Source organism: Lynx canadensis, chromosome F1 (assembly GCF_007474595.2).
Source record: "Lynx canadensis isolate LIC74 chromosome F1, mLynCan4.pri.v2, whole genome shotgun sequence".
NCBI lineage: Eukaryota > Metazoa > Chordata > Mammalia > Carnivora > Felidae > Lynx > Lynx canadensis.
In genome coordinates this window covers 31918132-31932991 of record NC_044319.2, presented here as the reverse complement: position 1 = coordinate 31932991, position 14860 = coordinate 31918132, and the positions used below count along the sequence as shown (strand labels likewise).

At 42.8% G+C, this 14860-nt stretch overlaps 1 protein-coding gene across 1 annotated transcript in view; it reads right to left on the bottom strand.

The window, feature by feature from the left end:
- Window positions 1-14860, bottom strand: part of KCNH1 (potassium voltage-gated channel subfamily H member 1) — a 387521-nt gene that overhangs the window by 297585 nt on the left and 75076 nt on the right. The window contains 4 exon segments of the mRNA XM_030302755.1: window positions 13574-13740; window positions 13743-13847; window positions 13850-13877; window positions 13879-13965. Of these exon segments, the coding sequence (XP_030158615.1) occupies window positions 13574-13740; window positions 13743-13847; window positions 13850-13877; window positions 13879-13965 (387 nt within the window).

The window sequence follows — 14860 nt, the reverse complement described above, 5'->3', positions numbered from 1 at the left end:
AAAAGGAACATTTAGGCACTGTTTGCAGTAATGTAAATTGGTGCAGCCACTGTGGAAAACAGTATGGAGGTTCCTCCAAAAATAAAAAGTAGAAATATCCTGAAATGCAGTAATTCTACTACTGGGTATTTACCCAAAGAAAACAGAAACGTTAATTCAAAAAGATATATGTATCCCTATGTTTATGGTAGCATTATTTACAATAGCCAATTATGGAAACAGCCCAAGTGTCTACCGACAGATGAATAGATAAGTGGTATACACACACACACACACACACACACACACACACACACACACACACACACACTGGAATATTACTCAGCCATGAAAACAATGAAATCTTGCCATTTGTAGCAACCTGGGTGGATCCAGAAAGTAAAATGCTAAGTGAAATAAGTCAGTCAGAGAAAGACAAATACCGTATGATTTCACTTATATGTGGAATCTACATAACAAAACAAACGAACAAACAAAAAAGCAGAAACAGACCCATAAATACAGGGAACAAACCAATGGTTGCCAGAGGGAAGGGTGTGGGGGTACAGGAAAAAAATGGGTGAAGGGGAGTAGGAGGTACAGGCTTCCAGTTATGGAATGAATAAATCACAGGAATAAAAGGTACAGCGTAGGGCATATAGTCAATGTTATTGCCATAGTGTTGTATAGTAGCTACAGTTGTAGTTAGCACAGCACACAGAGCTATCCAATCACTATGTTGAACACCTGCAACTAATGTAACATTGTTTGTCAACTATACTTCAATAAATAAGGCACAGGAAATGTAAAGAAAAGAAATGGAAAAAGGCATGCCATGCAGACACTATCCAAAAGAAAGTTGGGTGTCTACGCTAACCTCAGACAAAGTAGGCTTAAATGCAATAAGTATTATTAAATAAAAACAGGAATATTTAATAACAACAAAAGAACTCATTCAACAGGAAGACAAAGCAGTCCTACCTGTGTATACATCTAGTAACATAGCTCCAAAATCTACAAAGCAAAAATTCATAGAAATAAAAAAAATTCCATAATTAAAGATTGTATATACCCCTTTCTCAGTAACTTACAGAACAAGTAGACAAAATAATTAGTAATACAGACATTTTTAAAACTCTATTTACAACACAAGAAACAACAGGTGCTGGCAAGGATGTGCTGTTGGGTGGGTATGCAAACTGGTGCAGCCCCTCTAGAGAACAATGTGGAGGTTCCTCAAAAAACTAAAAATAGAACTACCCTATGATCCAGCAATTACACTATTAGGTATTTACCCAAGCATACAAAAATACAGATTTGAAGGGATACATGCATCCTAATGTTTATACAGCAGCCTTATCAACGATAACCAAACTGTGGAGAGAGCCCAATGTCCATCAACCGATGAATGGATAAAGATGTGATATATATACACAATGGAATATTACTCAGCCACCAAAAGAAAGAAATATTGCCATTTGCAACAACATGGATGGAGCCAGAATGCATTACGCTAAGTGACATGAGTAAATCAGAGGAAGACAAATACCATATGATTTCACTCATATGTGAAATTTAAGAAACAAAACAGATGAATCCATGGGAAGGGGTGGGAGAAGAGGAGTAAAGGAAACAAACCACAATGTTTGTTTAATGATAGACTCTTAATGATAGAGAACAGACTGAGGGTTAATGGAGGGAGGTATGTGGGAGATGGGCTAGATGGGTAATGGGTATTAAGGAGGGCACTTGTTGTGATGAGCGCTGGGTGTTATATGTAAGTGATGAATCACTGAATTCCACTCCTGCAATCAATATTGCACTGTATGCTGGCTAACTAAAATTTAAATTAAAAAATATATATCTACCTGACCTAATTAGTCTATAGAGAATAAACACTCAACAATTTCAAAATATATATTTTTGGCAATTTCATATAGAATATTTACCAAAATAGACCAGATACTAAACCATGAAACAAGTCTCAACAAAATTCAAGGATTGAAATCATATAGTGTACTTTCTTACCACTAAGAAATTAATCTAGAAATCTGTAATAAAATGGTAAGTAGAAAATTATCAAAAGATTGAAAATTAAGCAACACACTTTGAAACAAAAGAAATCAGAAGTGTTTTGAACTGAATAATGAGATTATGACAAGTCAAAATTTCTGGGATGATCTTAAAGGTCTTTAGAGATAAAATAGCCTTAGGGGTTCCTGGGGGGCTCAGTCAGTTAAGCCTCCAATTTCGGTCAGGTCATGTTCTCACAGTTCATGAGTTCGAGCCCCACATCGGGCTCTGTGCTTACAGCCTTGAGCCTGGAGCCTGCTTCAGATTCTGTGTCTCTCTCTCTGTCTGGCATGCACGCGCTCTCGCTCTCTCTTTCTCTCTCTCTCAAAAATAAATAGACATTAAAAAAATTTAAATAGCTTTAAGTTCACATATTAAATCTTTGCTTGAATAATCAATAATTCCATCCCAGTAACCTAGTTGGGGGGGGAAGCTAATCCTAATAAACTAAATGCCCCAGAAAAGTAGAAGAAAATATACAAATAAGAGCAAAAATCAATGAAATATAAAGCAGACAGTTAATTAACAAAGCCAAAAGTTGGTTCTTTGAAAAGATTAATGTAATTGAGAAAACTCTACCAAAACTTATTAAGATGAACAGAGAGATGACACAAATGACCAATGAATAATAAAGGAAATCACTTTAGATCCAACATTTCTTTAAAATTGAGCGCCTGGGTGGCTCAGTCAGTTGAGCGTCCAACTTTGGCTCAGGTCGTGATCTCACGGTTGATGAGTTCGAGCTCCACTCTGTGCTGACAGCTCAGAGCCTGGAGCCTGCTTGGGATTCTCTCTCTCTCTCTCTCTCTCTCTCTCTCTCTCTCTCTGCCCCTCCCCTGCTCATGCTCTGTCTCTCTGTCTCAAAATAAAATGAACATTTAAAAAGTTTTTTTATTTTTATTTTTATTTTTTTTTAAATTTTTTTTTCAACGTTTATTTATTTTTGGGACAGAGAGAGACAGAGCATGAACGGGGGAGGGGCAGAGAGAGAGGGAGACACAGAATCGGAAACAGGCTCCAGGCTCTGAGCCATCAGCCCAGAGCCTGACGCGGGGCTCGAACTCACAGACCGCGAGATCGTGACCTGGCTGAAGTCGGACGCTTAACCGACTGCGCCACCCAGGCGCCCCAAAAAAGTTTTTTTAAATAACCATAAATTATGTGTAATTTCTTGCCAGTACATTTGACACACTAGAAGAAATGGCCAAATCTTTAACAATGTAAACCTGACACAAGAAAAAAAAAATACCTAAATGGTCCTATATTCCTATATATCTGGAAAGTCTCATCTTCCACAAATTCTTTCAGAGAATAGTGGAAGAAGATACACTTCCCTGCATATACCTGACAAGGATATCATGAGGAAAAAATTATTAGAGGCCAACACTTCTCATGAACATAAATGCAAAACCCCTAAATAAAATATTAGAAAATCATTTACAGTTATAAAAAGTACAATACATCATGACCAGCTAGGATTTATTCCAGACTGCCAGGGTTAATTCAACACTCAAAAGTCAATCAATCAGGGTGCCTGGGTGGCTGAGTCAGTTGAGTGTCCAACTTCAGTTCAGGTCATGATCTCGTGGTTCATGAGTTGGAGCCCCACATGGGGCTTGCTGTTGTCAGCACAGAGCCCACTTCAGATCCTCTGTCCCTCTCTCTCTCTGCCCTTCCCCTCCCCCCTCTCACTCTCTCTCTCTCTCTCTCTCTCTCTCACACACACACACACACACACACACACACACTCTCTCTCTCTCTCTCTCAAAAATAAAAATAAGTCAACCAACATAATTGATTAATAAGTTAATAACTAATAAATTAATAAATTAAATTAAAGGAAGAAATTAATAAATAATACTATTAATAAATGAGGAAAAACATGATTTCAATAAAGACAGAAAATTATTTGGTGAAATTTAAAACCCATTATGATAAAAATTCTCAGAAAACCAGGAATATAAGAGACGGTCCTGAATCTAACAAAGAGTATATTTATAAACAACTAACGTCAATAATATACTTAATGGTGAAACACTGAACATATTCCCCCTGAGATGAAAGGCAAGAGAAGGATGTCTGCTATAGCCACTTCCATTCAATATTATATTATAGATCCTAGCCAAGACTAAGTCAAAAAATAATAATACTACTAAAAGTATAAAGACGTTGCAGAGAAAAAAAGGGTAAAGTAGTTTTTATTCACAAAGACATGATTGTACATGTAAAACTTCTAAGTAACCTATAAAATATTCAAATTAATAAGCAAATTTGGTAACTCTGCTGCAAAGTCAATAAACAAAAAACACTTTAAACCAGCAAAAAGCAATTAGGAAATGAAAATTTTAAAAGTCCCATTTACAGAGTGCTGAAAACACTAGGTGTCTAGGAATAAGTTTAACAACATCAACAAAAAAGAATAGCAACAAAATATTGCTAAGAACATTTTGCTAATATATTGCTAATTAAAGAAGACCTAAATTAAAGGATATTCTATGGTCAACATTTGGGAAAACTTAATATGAAGACTTCCATTCTCTCCAAATTGGTCGAAAATCCCAACAGGTTTTTTTGGGTTGGAGCGGAGGAAACTGGCAAGCCAACTCTAAAATTTATACGGATGTGCAAAGGACCTAAAATAGACATAGCAATCTTGAAGCCAAAGAACACAGGTAACTGATTTTAATACTTACTGCCAGGCTATGCTAATTAACACAGTGCGGTATGACCTAAGAACTGACAAACCAATGGAACATGGTAAGAGTCCAACAATAAACCCCCACATGCACTCACTTGATTTATGAGCAAGGCTCAGAGTAGGGATGGAGGTGATAGCCAGACTTCAATGGTTAGGGGAACAGATGACCTGCCCTGGAAGGCAGTGCCTGGAGAAACACAGTAGGCACCCCAAGTGTACTAAGGGTGGGTCTACGTGGATGGATTCTCCAGTCACGCTGAGACACTGGAGCACAGCCTGGAGGAGCCAGAGAACTGGGTCCAATCAGGATTTGGGGTGGGGGCTTGGCCAGGTATTGGGGTGAGGGCCAGAGGAATGGGAGATCTGGGGCAGGGAGGTGGTGGTTGCTTCAGTGCAGGGGTGGAGGGGAACAGCCTGACAGCTTTGGGTTCAAGGGAACTACAGGAGGGGGAGATGTGATATTTCCCTCTCCCTCTCACCTGGATACACCTTCAACATCAAAGATTGAGTGTCTGGGTGGCTCAGTAGGTTAAGCATCCGATTCTTTGCTTCATGATCTCAGGATTTGTGAGTTCGAGCCCTGCATTGGGCTCACGCTGGCAGGACAAAGCCTGCCTGAGCTTCTCTGCCTCCCTTTCTCTCTGCCCCACCCCTGCTCGAGCTCTCTCTCTCACAATATAAATAAATAAACATTTAAAAAAATCAAAGTCAGATCATGTTACACATCTAATGAAAACCCTTAACGGTTTCTTCTTGACCACATGATAAAATGTAAGCTCCTTGGGGGCGCCTGGGGGGCGCAGTCGGTTAAGTGTCCGACTTCAGCCAGGTCACGATCTCGCGGTCCGTGAGTTCGAGCCCCGCGTCGGGCTCTGTGCTGACAGCTCAGAGCCTGGAGCCTGTTTCCGATTCTGTGTCTCCCTCTCTCTCTGCCCCTCCCCCGTTCATGCTCTGTCTCTCTCTGTCCCAAAAATAAATAAACGTTGAAAAAAAAATTTTTTTAAAAAAAAATAAAAAAAAAAAAATGTAAGCTCCTTGGAAGGCCTCCAGGATTCTGTCACTGGATGTTGCCTCCCTCTCACTACTCCTCCCTCCCCCAGTGCCAACTCTGCTTTGGCACAGTGAATGCCTTGCTCAGCCCTAACAGCAAACTCCTCTGTATATGCTCTCTCCTCTTCCAAGAACACCCTCCTTATTCCTCACCAATCTAACCCCAGCCATCTCCTCCAGGAAGCCTTCCTGGATTCTCTCACTAGGCTAAGTACTCCCCAGTTGTAAGCCACAACACCCTGAGTTGACCCCTAGAACAGCACCTCTCACATTCTCTGCCGGTGTCAATCACCTGTGGCCCCCATCAGGCTGCAAGCTCTTTGAAGAGTTGTATTCCCATCCCTGATCACCCAAGTCAATAAGATTTCTTTAAAGAAGGAACAACCCTAAAGAGGTACCAAGAAAAGCTGGTGGAGAACTAAAAGAGAAATAGAACTTGGAGTTGGCTAGAACAGAGCCTAGGGGAGAACAGTTAGAAAGCAGAGGGAAATGAGGCATGATAGTAGTTGAGTCTATTTTGCTCCAAGGATCTCCACAGTCCTTTATGAGCTCTGAGCACAAGTTAGGAAGAAGACTGATTTTAAAAATAAATAAAAAATAAGAGGGAAAGATCTAGGCTGGATTCCCCTCACGGGTAAGATGGAGGAGACAACAACATGGGTAACATCACTGCCATCAGACCTTGGCCCCTGGCCACTGCTGTGAGCTGGCAAAAGAGAAACATGCCTATCAGCAGTACTTCGTGCCCATAACAAGACATGTACATGAAAACTATAGCGTGTCTGCTCCTGTCCTCTTTTGTTTTGCCAAAATTGGATGTACAAATAGCACAAAAATAAAAGAAATGCCAAGGAAAAGCATATGAAATGTGAGGCTAGTATAGCACATTTGCTTTCCTGTCCATCATAGTGTCAGACATAACAACTTGTGTTAAATTAAACACTGTCAGTGTTTATCCAGGAGATACCACAGGCTGCTTAGACATGTCAGTCTGCCTGCCAGGGTCTCAGCTCCTGTCCACTCTCGGTGTCCAAGGGACCCACAGGAAGAGGAAATCCCAGGACAAAGCCTGCACTGATCAGGCTTGAATAACCAATGGTTTTCAGTATCTTTTTTAATTGCTCTTACTGAATAAATTATGGTACATCCACTCAACAAAATATTGCTCACCAATGAAAAGAAATGAGCTTTCAAGCCACGAAAAGACATGAAGAAACCTTACATACATATTACTAAGTGAAAGCAGCATACCATATGATTCCAACTATATGACATTCTTAAAAAGCAAAATTATGGAGACAGTAAAAAGGTCAGGGGTTGCCAGGGATTAGGGAGGAGGGCAGGATGAACAGGTGGAGCACAAAGATGTTTAGGGCAGTGAAACATTATGTATGATACATAATGATGGAGCCATGTCAAACCCTTAGAATGTGCTCTACACAGAATGAGTCCTAGAGTCAACTATGAACTTCAGCTAATAATAACGTATCAACATTGGCTATCACCAATGTCAACACCGATGCAAGATGGTGACAACAGGGGAAACTGTGGCCTCTGCATTTTTTGTTCCATTTTTCTATAAACCTAAAACTGCTCTGAAAAAGACTTGATTTTTTTTTCAACGTTTTTTTTTTGTTTTTTTTTTGTTTATTTTTATTTTGGGACAGAGAGAGACAGAGCATGAACGGGGGAGGGGCAGAGAGAGAGGGAGACACAGAATCGGAAACAGGCTCCAGGCTCTGAGCATCAGCCCAGAGCCTGACGCGGGGCTCGAACTCACGGACCGCGAGATCGTGACCTGGCTGAAGTCGGACACTTAACCGACTGCGCCACCCAGGCGCCCCGACTTGATTTTTTTTAATTGCTACTACAAGCCATAGATATGGCCTCTATTGCTGGGACTCTAGGAAAGGAAATCCCAGGTCATCTCATGACTTCCGGCTGACCTCACAGGAGTCACCTGTGTGAAAATTAAACTGGTGTCCATCCACCTAAATAAAAACCACAGGTTAGGACTGACAACCACAAATTTACAGGCTGAGCGACACATGGGGGTCCAATTTGCTGTCAGCATCAGTGAAAGCCTGAAAGAGCCAGGAACAGTGAACCTAGGGAACTTAGAAAGGAGTCCATCTGCCAAGGAGAGAGATGCAGGGCAGATGACCGACCGCTGGAGTCACTTGTGACCTTCACACTCACTGTCCAGCCCTGCACATGTGGACCAGCAACCTCCACTTAGGGTCACCCATGCTGACCGCTCAAACCTCTCACCTGTCCGTGGTGTAGGAGGGAAGCAGAAGTGGCCATGCTGGGGAATGATTCAGAAAGGGAGACTTGGGCACCGACATGCACAGCTTGGTTCACTCTGGCTCCAATTCTGTGATAAGGCAGCATGACCTGCCTGGGGAAAAGTGCAAGCCTAGAAGTCAGAGACTGAATGAAACCCCATTTCACTACCTGGGTGGCCTGGTCCTTTCCCCTCATCAGCAAAGCCAGGATAATAGGTGCCCTAGATCCATAAAGTTAAAGCTGGGATGGACCCAGCTTGCAGGTGACACAAACAGAGTCCAGGGAGAGTAAATGCTTGCACAAGTTTGCACAGCTGGGTAGCAGAGGGACTCCTGACTGACAAACTGCCTTCCTCCTAGTTCACTGCAGTTTGTGCATGGCCACAGGAGAGTTAGAATAAAGATAATCTGTGTGAAATGTTTTGAAAGTTAAACACACTAGCTAAAGGGAAGCTGTTGTCCGTACTATTTATCTTTTCACTCCTCAGTCCTGTTCTGCTCTAAGGGGAACATCTCCTGTGAGAGAGGCTCTTGGCAAGGGTCAGCTGTGTCCAGCGGCACCAGCTGGTGGTGCTGCCATCCCAAGTTACAGAGCCAGGGATGGAGGAAGCTCTTGGCCCCAGAACTGTGACCTGCGAGGTAGCCTGATTGGCTGCATTCTCCCCCTGTGCACTCCAATGGCAGTAGGCAATAAGGCTTCCTGGGGAAAGGGAATATGTTTTGTGAAGAATATTCCGTCTCTAATCCATGAAGCACGCCAGGCCAGTAATCCGCTAAGCGCTTGAGAGAGACCCATTTGGCTTTTGCTTCAGCATACCCACTGAAGCGTCGGTTCACCCCATTTCCAGACCTTTTGTGCTCCCACCAGTTTAACTAATGTGCAAACATATTCCCAAAGAGCCTCCTAAACAGATTATTACCAACAGACTGGACAATGACGCAAATGGAAGCCATCTCCATAAGTGAAACAAGTTGAGTCAAAAGGGATCATTTGTGTGGCTTAAATCATGGAGGTGGGCGACATCCACGGGACTGGATTCACAATGGCTGGCATTAGCAATTTAACCTGGTTCTTTCTTGACCCAAGCCTTGGGTGGGTCTAGTCCTTTCACTTCAAGAGCCCCCACCCCACCCCCACACCCCAGTCCCCCCCACCCCACCACCGACACACACAGATGGTAAAGCCACCAGCGCACATTCCTCTTCTTTGGTGGTCCCCACTGGGATACAGTTCCATTGGTATAATTAGGAAGACACCAGAGAGAATTCAGCTCCGTGCATTTTTTATGAGAAATGCGTCAGTATGTTTTTTTCCTCCTCACTCCCCCAAAGAAAGGGACTAGAGCAGAGGGAGTTGCAACCTTACATCAGCAACTCCACGATACAGTGAGTGCGAGAAGACAGCAGGGCAGCGGATGGGAAACCGCTGAGTCATTAATCAGAATTTTCTTATCCAGCCTAATCCAGGTTCAACAGTTGGGATACCTTCATGCCCTCCCCCGACCTCCTCTAAACCACCCCCCACCACCGCTGCCCCGTAAACCTCCATTCCCACTAAATTAATGGCATCTTTCACAAAAGGCCTATGCCTGGGAAACCATGCTGGGTCTGTCCCTCAAGAGTGCCTCAACTGCCCATCTCAATCACCAACACAGTTGCTTTGCGGGGAATACAGAATGTACCACTCCTCATATGCCAGTGCCCAATTCCCCACCACCACAACCAGGCCAGGGGTGAGCCACAGACTTTGGAAGCTTCTTGGTTCAGTTTGGACTCAACTATGTCCATCAACGTTTTGTTCCTATTTATCCCTTCTTTTACTATTAAGAATAGAAAAGAGTTGGGCACCTGGGTGGCTCAGTCGGTTAAGTGTCCGACTTCAGCTCAGGGTCATGATCTCACAGTTCGTGGTGTTGAGCCCTTTATCAGGCTCTGTGCTAACAGCTCAGAGCCTGCAGCCTGTTTCAGTCTCTGTCTCTGTGTCTCTCTGCCCCTCCCCCACTTGCGCTCTGTCTCTCTGTCTCTAAAATAAATAAACATGTAAAAAAATATATAAGAATATAGAGGAGTCAGAAGGAGACTCAATATTGCTGTAACCATATGATTTGCTGGATCCTCTTGAGTGAGTCATATTCTCCAAGTCTGTTCCCTTATTTGTGAGTTAAAAGGGTTGAACTGGATGACCTTCGTGGTCCTCCTGGCTCTGAGTCCTCCTCCCATCCCCCTTCCTCCCACCCCCACTGCAAGTAGGAGGTCAAAGTGCTGGGCTTCTTGTTTTTTATCATCAGCTCCTAGAGGTAAAATGAACACAGATGAGATTTTACAACTCCTCAAACTCACTTTGCGCTAGTAGGGAACTCAAATATTCCACTGCACAGAGGCCATGCCTTCAGGCAGGAAAGGTAGCCATAGATAGGAAATATAGCTAGGAATAGATAGGAAAACTGTGATCCAGAGAAGCTAAATGTCTTGCACAAAGTCCAGCTTTTTTCCTTTTCTTTCTTTCTTTTTTTTTTTTTTTTTTGAGAGAGAGAAAGAAAGAGAGCAGGGAGGGGCAGGGAGAGACAGGGAGAGAATCCCAAGCAGGCTCCGTGTGTGTGGAGCCCAAAGCGGAGCTTGAACTCACAAACCTCGAGATCATGGCCTGAACCGAAATCAGAAGTCAGATGCTTAACCACCAAGCTACCCAGGTGCCCCTGGAAAGTCCCAGCTGTCTTAACAGGTGATACCAAGAGGCCCAGGAGCCAAATCTTCAGTTTCCTAGTGCTGACTTCCCCCAGACCACAACGGATGTTATGAAAAGGCATTATTTCGGGTATCAGCCAAAGCTTGAAAAGAATCACTAAATACAAAATCAAGTCTTTATGGAAGCAAATCACAGCTATAGCCCCTTAATACTCATATTATTATTTATGACCAAGAGATGGTAGTGAGAGCTTTGATGCTAAACCCTTTCCAACTAGAAAGCTACGGGTAACTGGTGTTTTTCTTACCAGCAAATCTACTTAGTGACTATGGAAATCAGAAACCATGTCAGGGGTACTCACGATTGATGGCAAAGGACTTCCAACCTGACATACAGAGCTTGAGGAGAAGCCCTGCTTTGCTAACCGACGAGGTAATCTTGACACATTTACAAATGTGTTTATGGCTCTGCCAATGTTTAACAAGAACCTGCAGAAGCCAAAGAACTGTTCTATTTATCTGCAATTTTCAATGCTATTGCTCTAAATAGCAAATGGTTTATTTTTAAAACTCGAGAGGTTCTTTTTTTAGGTTAAATTTCATTTCCCATATGTGTAGGAGAAGCTCTTTTAGGCTGAAATCATTCAGTTATCTGAGCCAAAATGATAATACTTTCCTCACTAACATAAAATCTAGAAATGTGCTCACAGAGAAAAATATCATTCCCAACGTGTACTCAAATTCACACTGAAGAATCCCAACATTCACTTTAGGGACAATTTCATTCTTGTAAATGATCAGTCTCACTCATCCAATACAGCTACAAAATCCACACAAGCCACCCAGAGCATTAGTCATTGGGATTTCAAAGTACATTAAAACACACCACACAGATAAAAGCAGGTGTTGTTCTGGGTTTAGAGCATCTCAACATCAGTTCCTGGAGAGAGAAGTGGTAGGTAGCTGGGTTCTCAAAGAGAAAAGGGCTGGAGTCTTCACCCATTACTGACACTGATCTGAAGGCTGAGAGGTATCATTATGCCACCAGCAAGTCACAGAGTCACTGGCCAGACCCTGTGGTCTTGGCAGGGAGCTGGCTGTTCCTTCCAATTATCTCAAGACTAGTCCCATTAGCTCTTTAGCCCAGAGAGTGAATCTTGCCTCAACTCAGTCTCCAGATGGCTTCCTGAATTACCCACCCAGGTAACACCCTAGCCAGACTGAGATTTCTAGGACCCTCTGTAATCTGAGGCAGTGAGGGCCCACTGCTACATGACGCTGAAGATTTACCAGACGAACTACTTGATCTTTAATGCATTTGGAGGATCAAGTAGGCAGCAGGAAAAAGAAAGAACAACTCCCATGTAACACTTAAGCTGGATAAGAATCTGCATTTTCCTTTGCGATGACATGATATCCTTGCTTTTTCTTTTCTTTTTTTTTTTTACATATATATGAAATTTATTGACAAATTGGTTTCCATACAACACCCAGTGCTCATCCCAAAAGGTGCCCTCCTCAATACCCATCACCCACCCTCCCCTCCCTCCCCCCCCCCCTCAACCCTCAGTTTGTTCTCAGTTTTTAACAGTCTCTTATGCTTTGGCTCTCTCCCACTCTAACCTCTTTTTTTTTTTTTTTTCCTTCCCCCCCCCCATGGGTTCCTGTTAAGTTTCTCAGGATCCACATAAGAGTGAAACCATATGGTATCTGTCTTTCTCTGTATGGCTTATTTCACTTAGCATCACACTCTCCAGTTCCATCCACGTTGCTACAAAAGGCCATATTTCATTTTTTTCTCATTGCCACGTAGTATTCCATTGTGTATATATACCACAATTTCTTTATCCATTCATCAGTTGATGGACATTTAGGCTCTTTCCATAATTTGGCTATTGTTGAGAGTGCTGCTATGAATAGTATCCTTGCTTTTTCAAAGGAGAAAATCACCTGAACCAGGCCAGTGGCCACTTCCTTGTGCAACTCGTCCCAGGCACCCATTCACTGACTGTTTGAGCATGTCCTAATTCCAATACACTTAAAGAGCATTTTTCTCTTCATCCCCTCCATTGCCTGCAGGACTAACAATCCAAAGCAGCGTAATCCAGCAATAGCACTACTCCTCTTAATCACAGGGCGAACTTGACCGTAGCCTGACTCCCTCGGCAAATGTATGCAAGGGAGAGTATGGACCGCTGAATTCCAGTGGTCATTGCCAAGTAACAAGTCATTCTTTTCCAACATTTACAAAAAAAAAAAAAAAAAAAGCAAGCAAACCTGGGGGTTAAATAGCATCCCTGTTGCCAGGAGTTAATTAGTTATGCAACAGCAAAGGTCAGCAGCAGATGATACAAAAATCCCCATAATTAGAATAATCAGTAAGTAGCATTCAGCAATTGCATACCAAGTGAAAGATTCACCAATGCAGTGGCAATGCATGCCTGCTTCTGCAGCCCCACCACCCCTGAGCCAGTGGCTTGCACTCCACGTAAAATAAGAAGGAAGCTTCTGGTCTCTTCCACATCCATTCACGGACATGCAGGGCCTCCAAACCTCCAAAGGACAAAAACAGCAGGCGAGGATATCTATCAAGCATGCTCCCTCTATTCCAGACATTAGCCATGCTAGTTCCCACCCATGTAATTACTCTTCTGTTGACCACCCACATTTATTCAGCTTTCAAGACATGACAACAAGGTCTGAGATTTGAGGCATGTACCTGACTCTCTCTCCCCTCCAGGGGTGGTGGAATCTGATCAGCAAAACCAATCTTCCCTGGATCACCCATAAAGGCACTAACCTCATCCACGTTCTCAAAAGCGTTGATGACATCATATGGCAAACAGGACAGAAGGTCAATCACAAACCACGTCTTCAGGTAGTTCATGCGGATGAGTTTGGGGTCAGAAATCACCTCCCCAGCTGGTCCAACAAAAGTAGTATGAAAATTCAGCACAATGTCCACCAAAAGATCACATCCACGATGCTATCCACAACCAGCCAGGCCACGTTGTTCTGCCTGGTTTTAAAGGAGACATTGTAAGGGACCAGGATAGCTGTGTAGAAGGTTAGATCAAGATGATCCAATCCCACGTGGTCTTAAAAAACACAGTAATGTAAGATGATGTGAGGGGGAGTCTTTGGTGCCTCTTGCTTGTACTGGGGAAGGATGTCTGAGCCCAGCTGTAGAACCTGTACAGAAAAACATGATCAAGAGAGAACTAAGTTAGGATTTCATTGCAAGCATCTGACCAATCAGCATCTGTCACTATTAAATGCTCATGACACTCCAGATGGAGCGTTAGGAGCAAAAACAGGTACTAGAGAGGGTGCCTGGGTGGCTCAGTCAGTTGAGTCTCCAACTCTTGATTTCGGCTCAGGTCATGATTTTGCAGTTCGTGAAACCAAGTCCCACGTCTGGCTCTGCACTGGGCATGGAGCCTGCTTAAGATTCTCTCTCTCCCTCTTCCTCTGCCCCTCCCCTACTCACACTTCCTCTCTTAAAAAAAGGGGGGGGGTACTAGAGGAGTATGAGAGAATGGAAGTGAACATTATATATAATCATGAGGAAACAATGAAAATCTATTATTTGGCTTCCTGTGAGCCAAGCATTGTACTAAGTACCTCACATACATTTATTATCTCACTTAATTCTAAACACAACCCTGTATTGTTGGCTAATTATTATTCCAATGCAACAAGTCAGAAAGAGGATTGAAGAGGCTGAAGAGGATTAAGCAACTTTACTCAACAAATATTCACCGTTCTGTGCCAGGAACTGTCCTAGAGCTGGATGTACAGCAATGAAGGAAACAGTGTGATGTCTGCTCTCGTGGAGCTGGGACTAGTAGACAAATCAAGATAACTTCAAATTGTGATAAGAGCTAACTAAGAGGAAGGGGTAGGGACATGGTGGACTGGATAGAATATAACATAAAGAGCAGGGGAGGAACAGCATTTGAACTGAAACTATTAATGACAACCAGAAACCATCTATTCAAACTTGTATGAAAAACTATCTGAGGCAGAGATAATAACTAGCAAATAACCCCAGGGGGGGACAAGCTGTGATGTTTTCAGGCAAAAA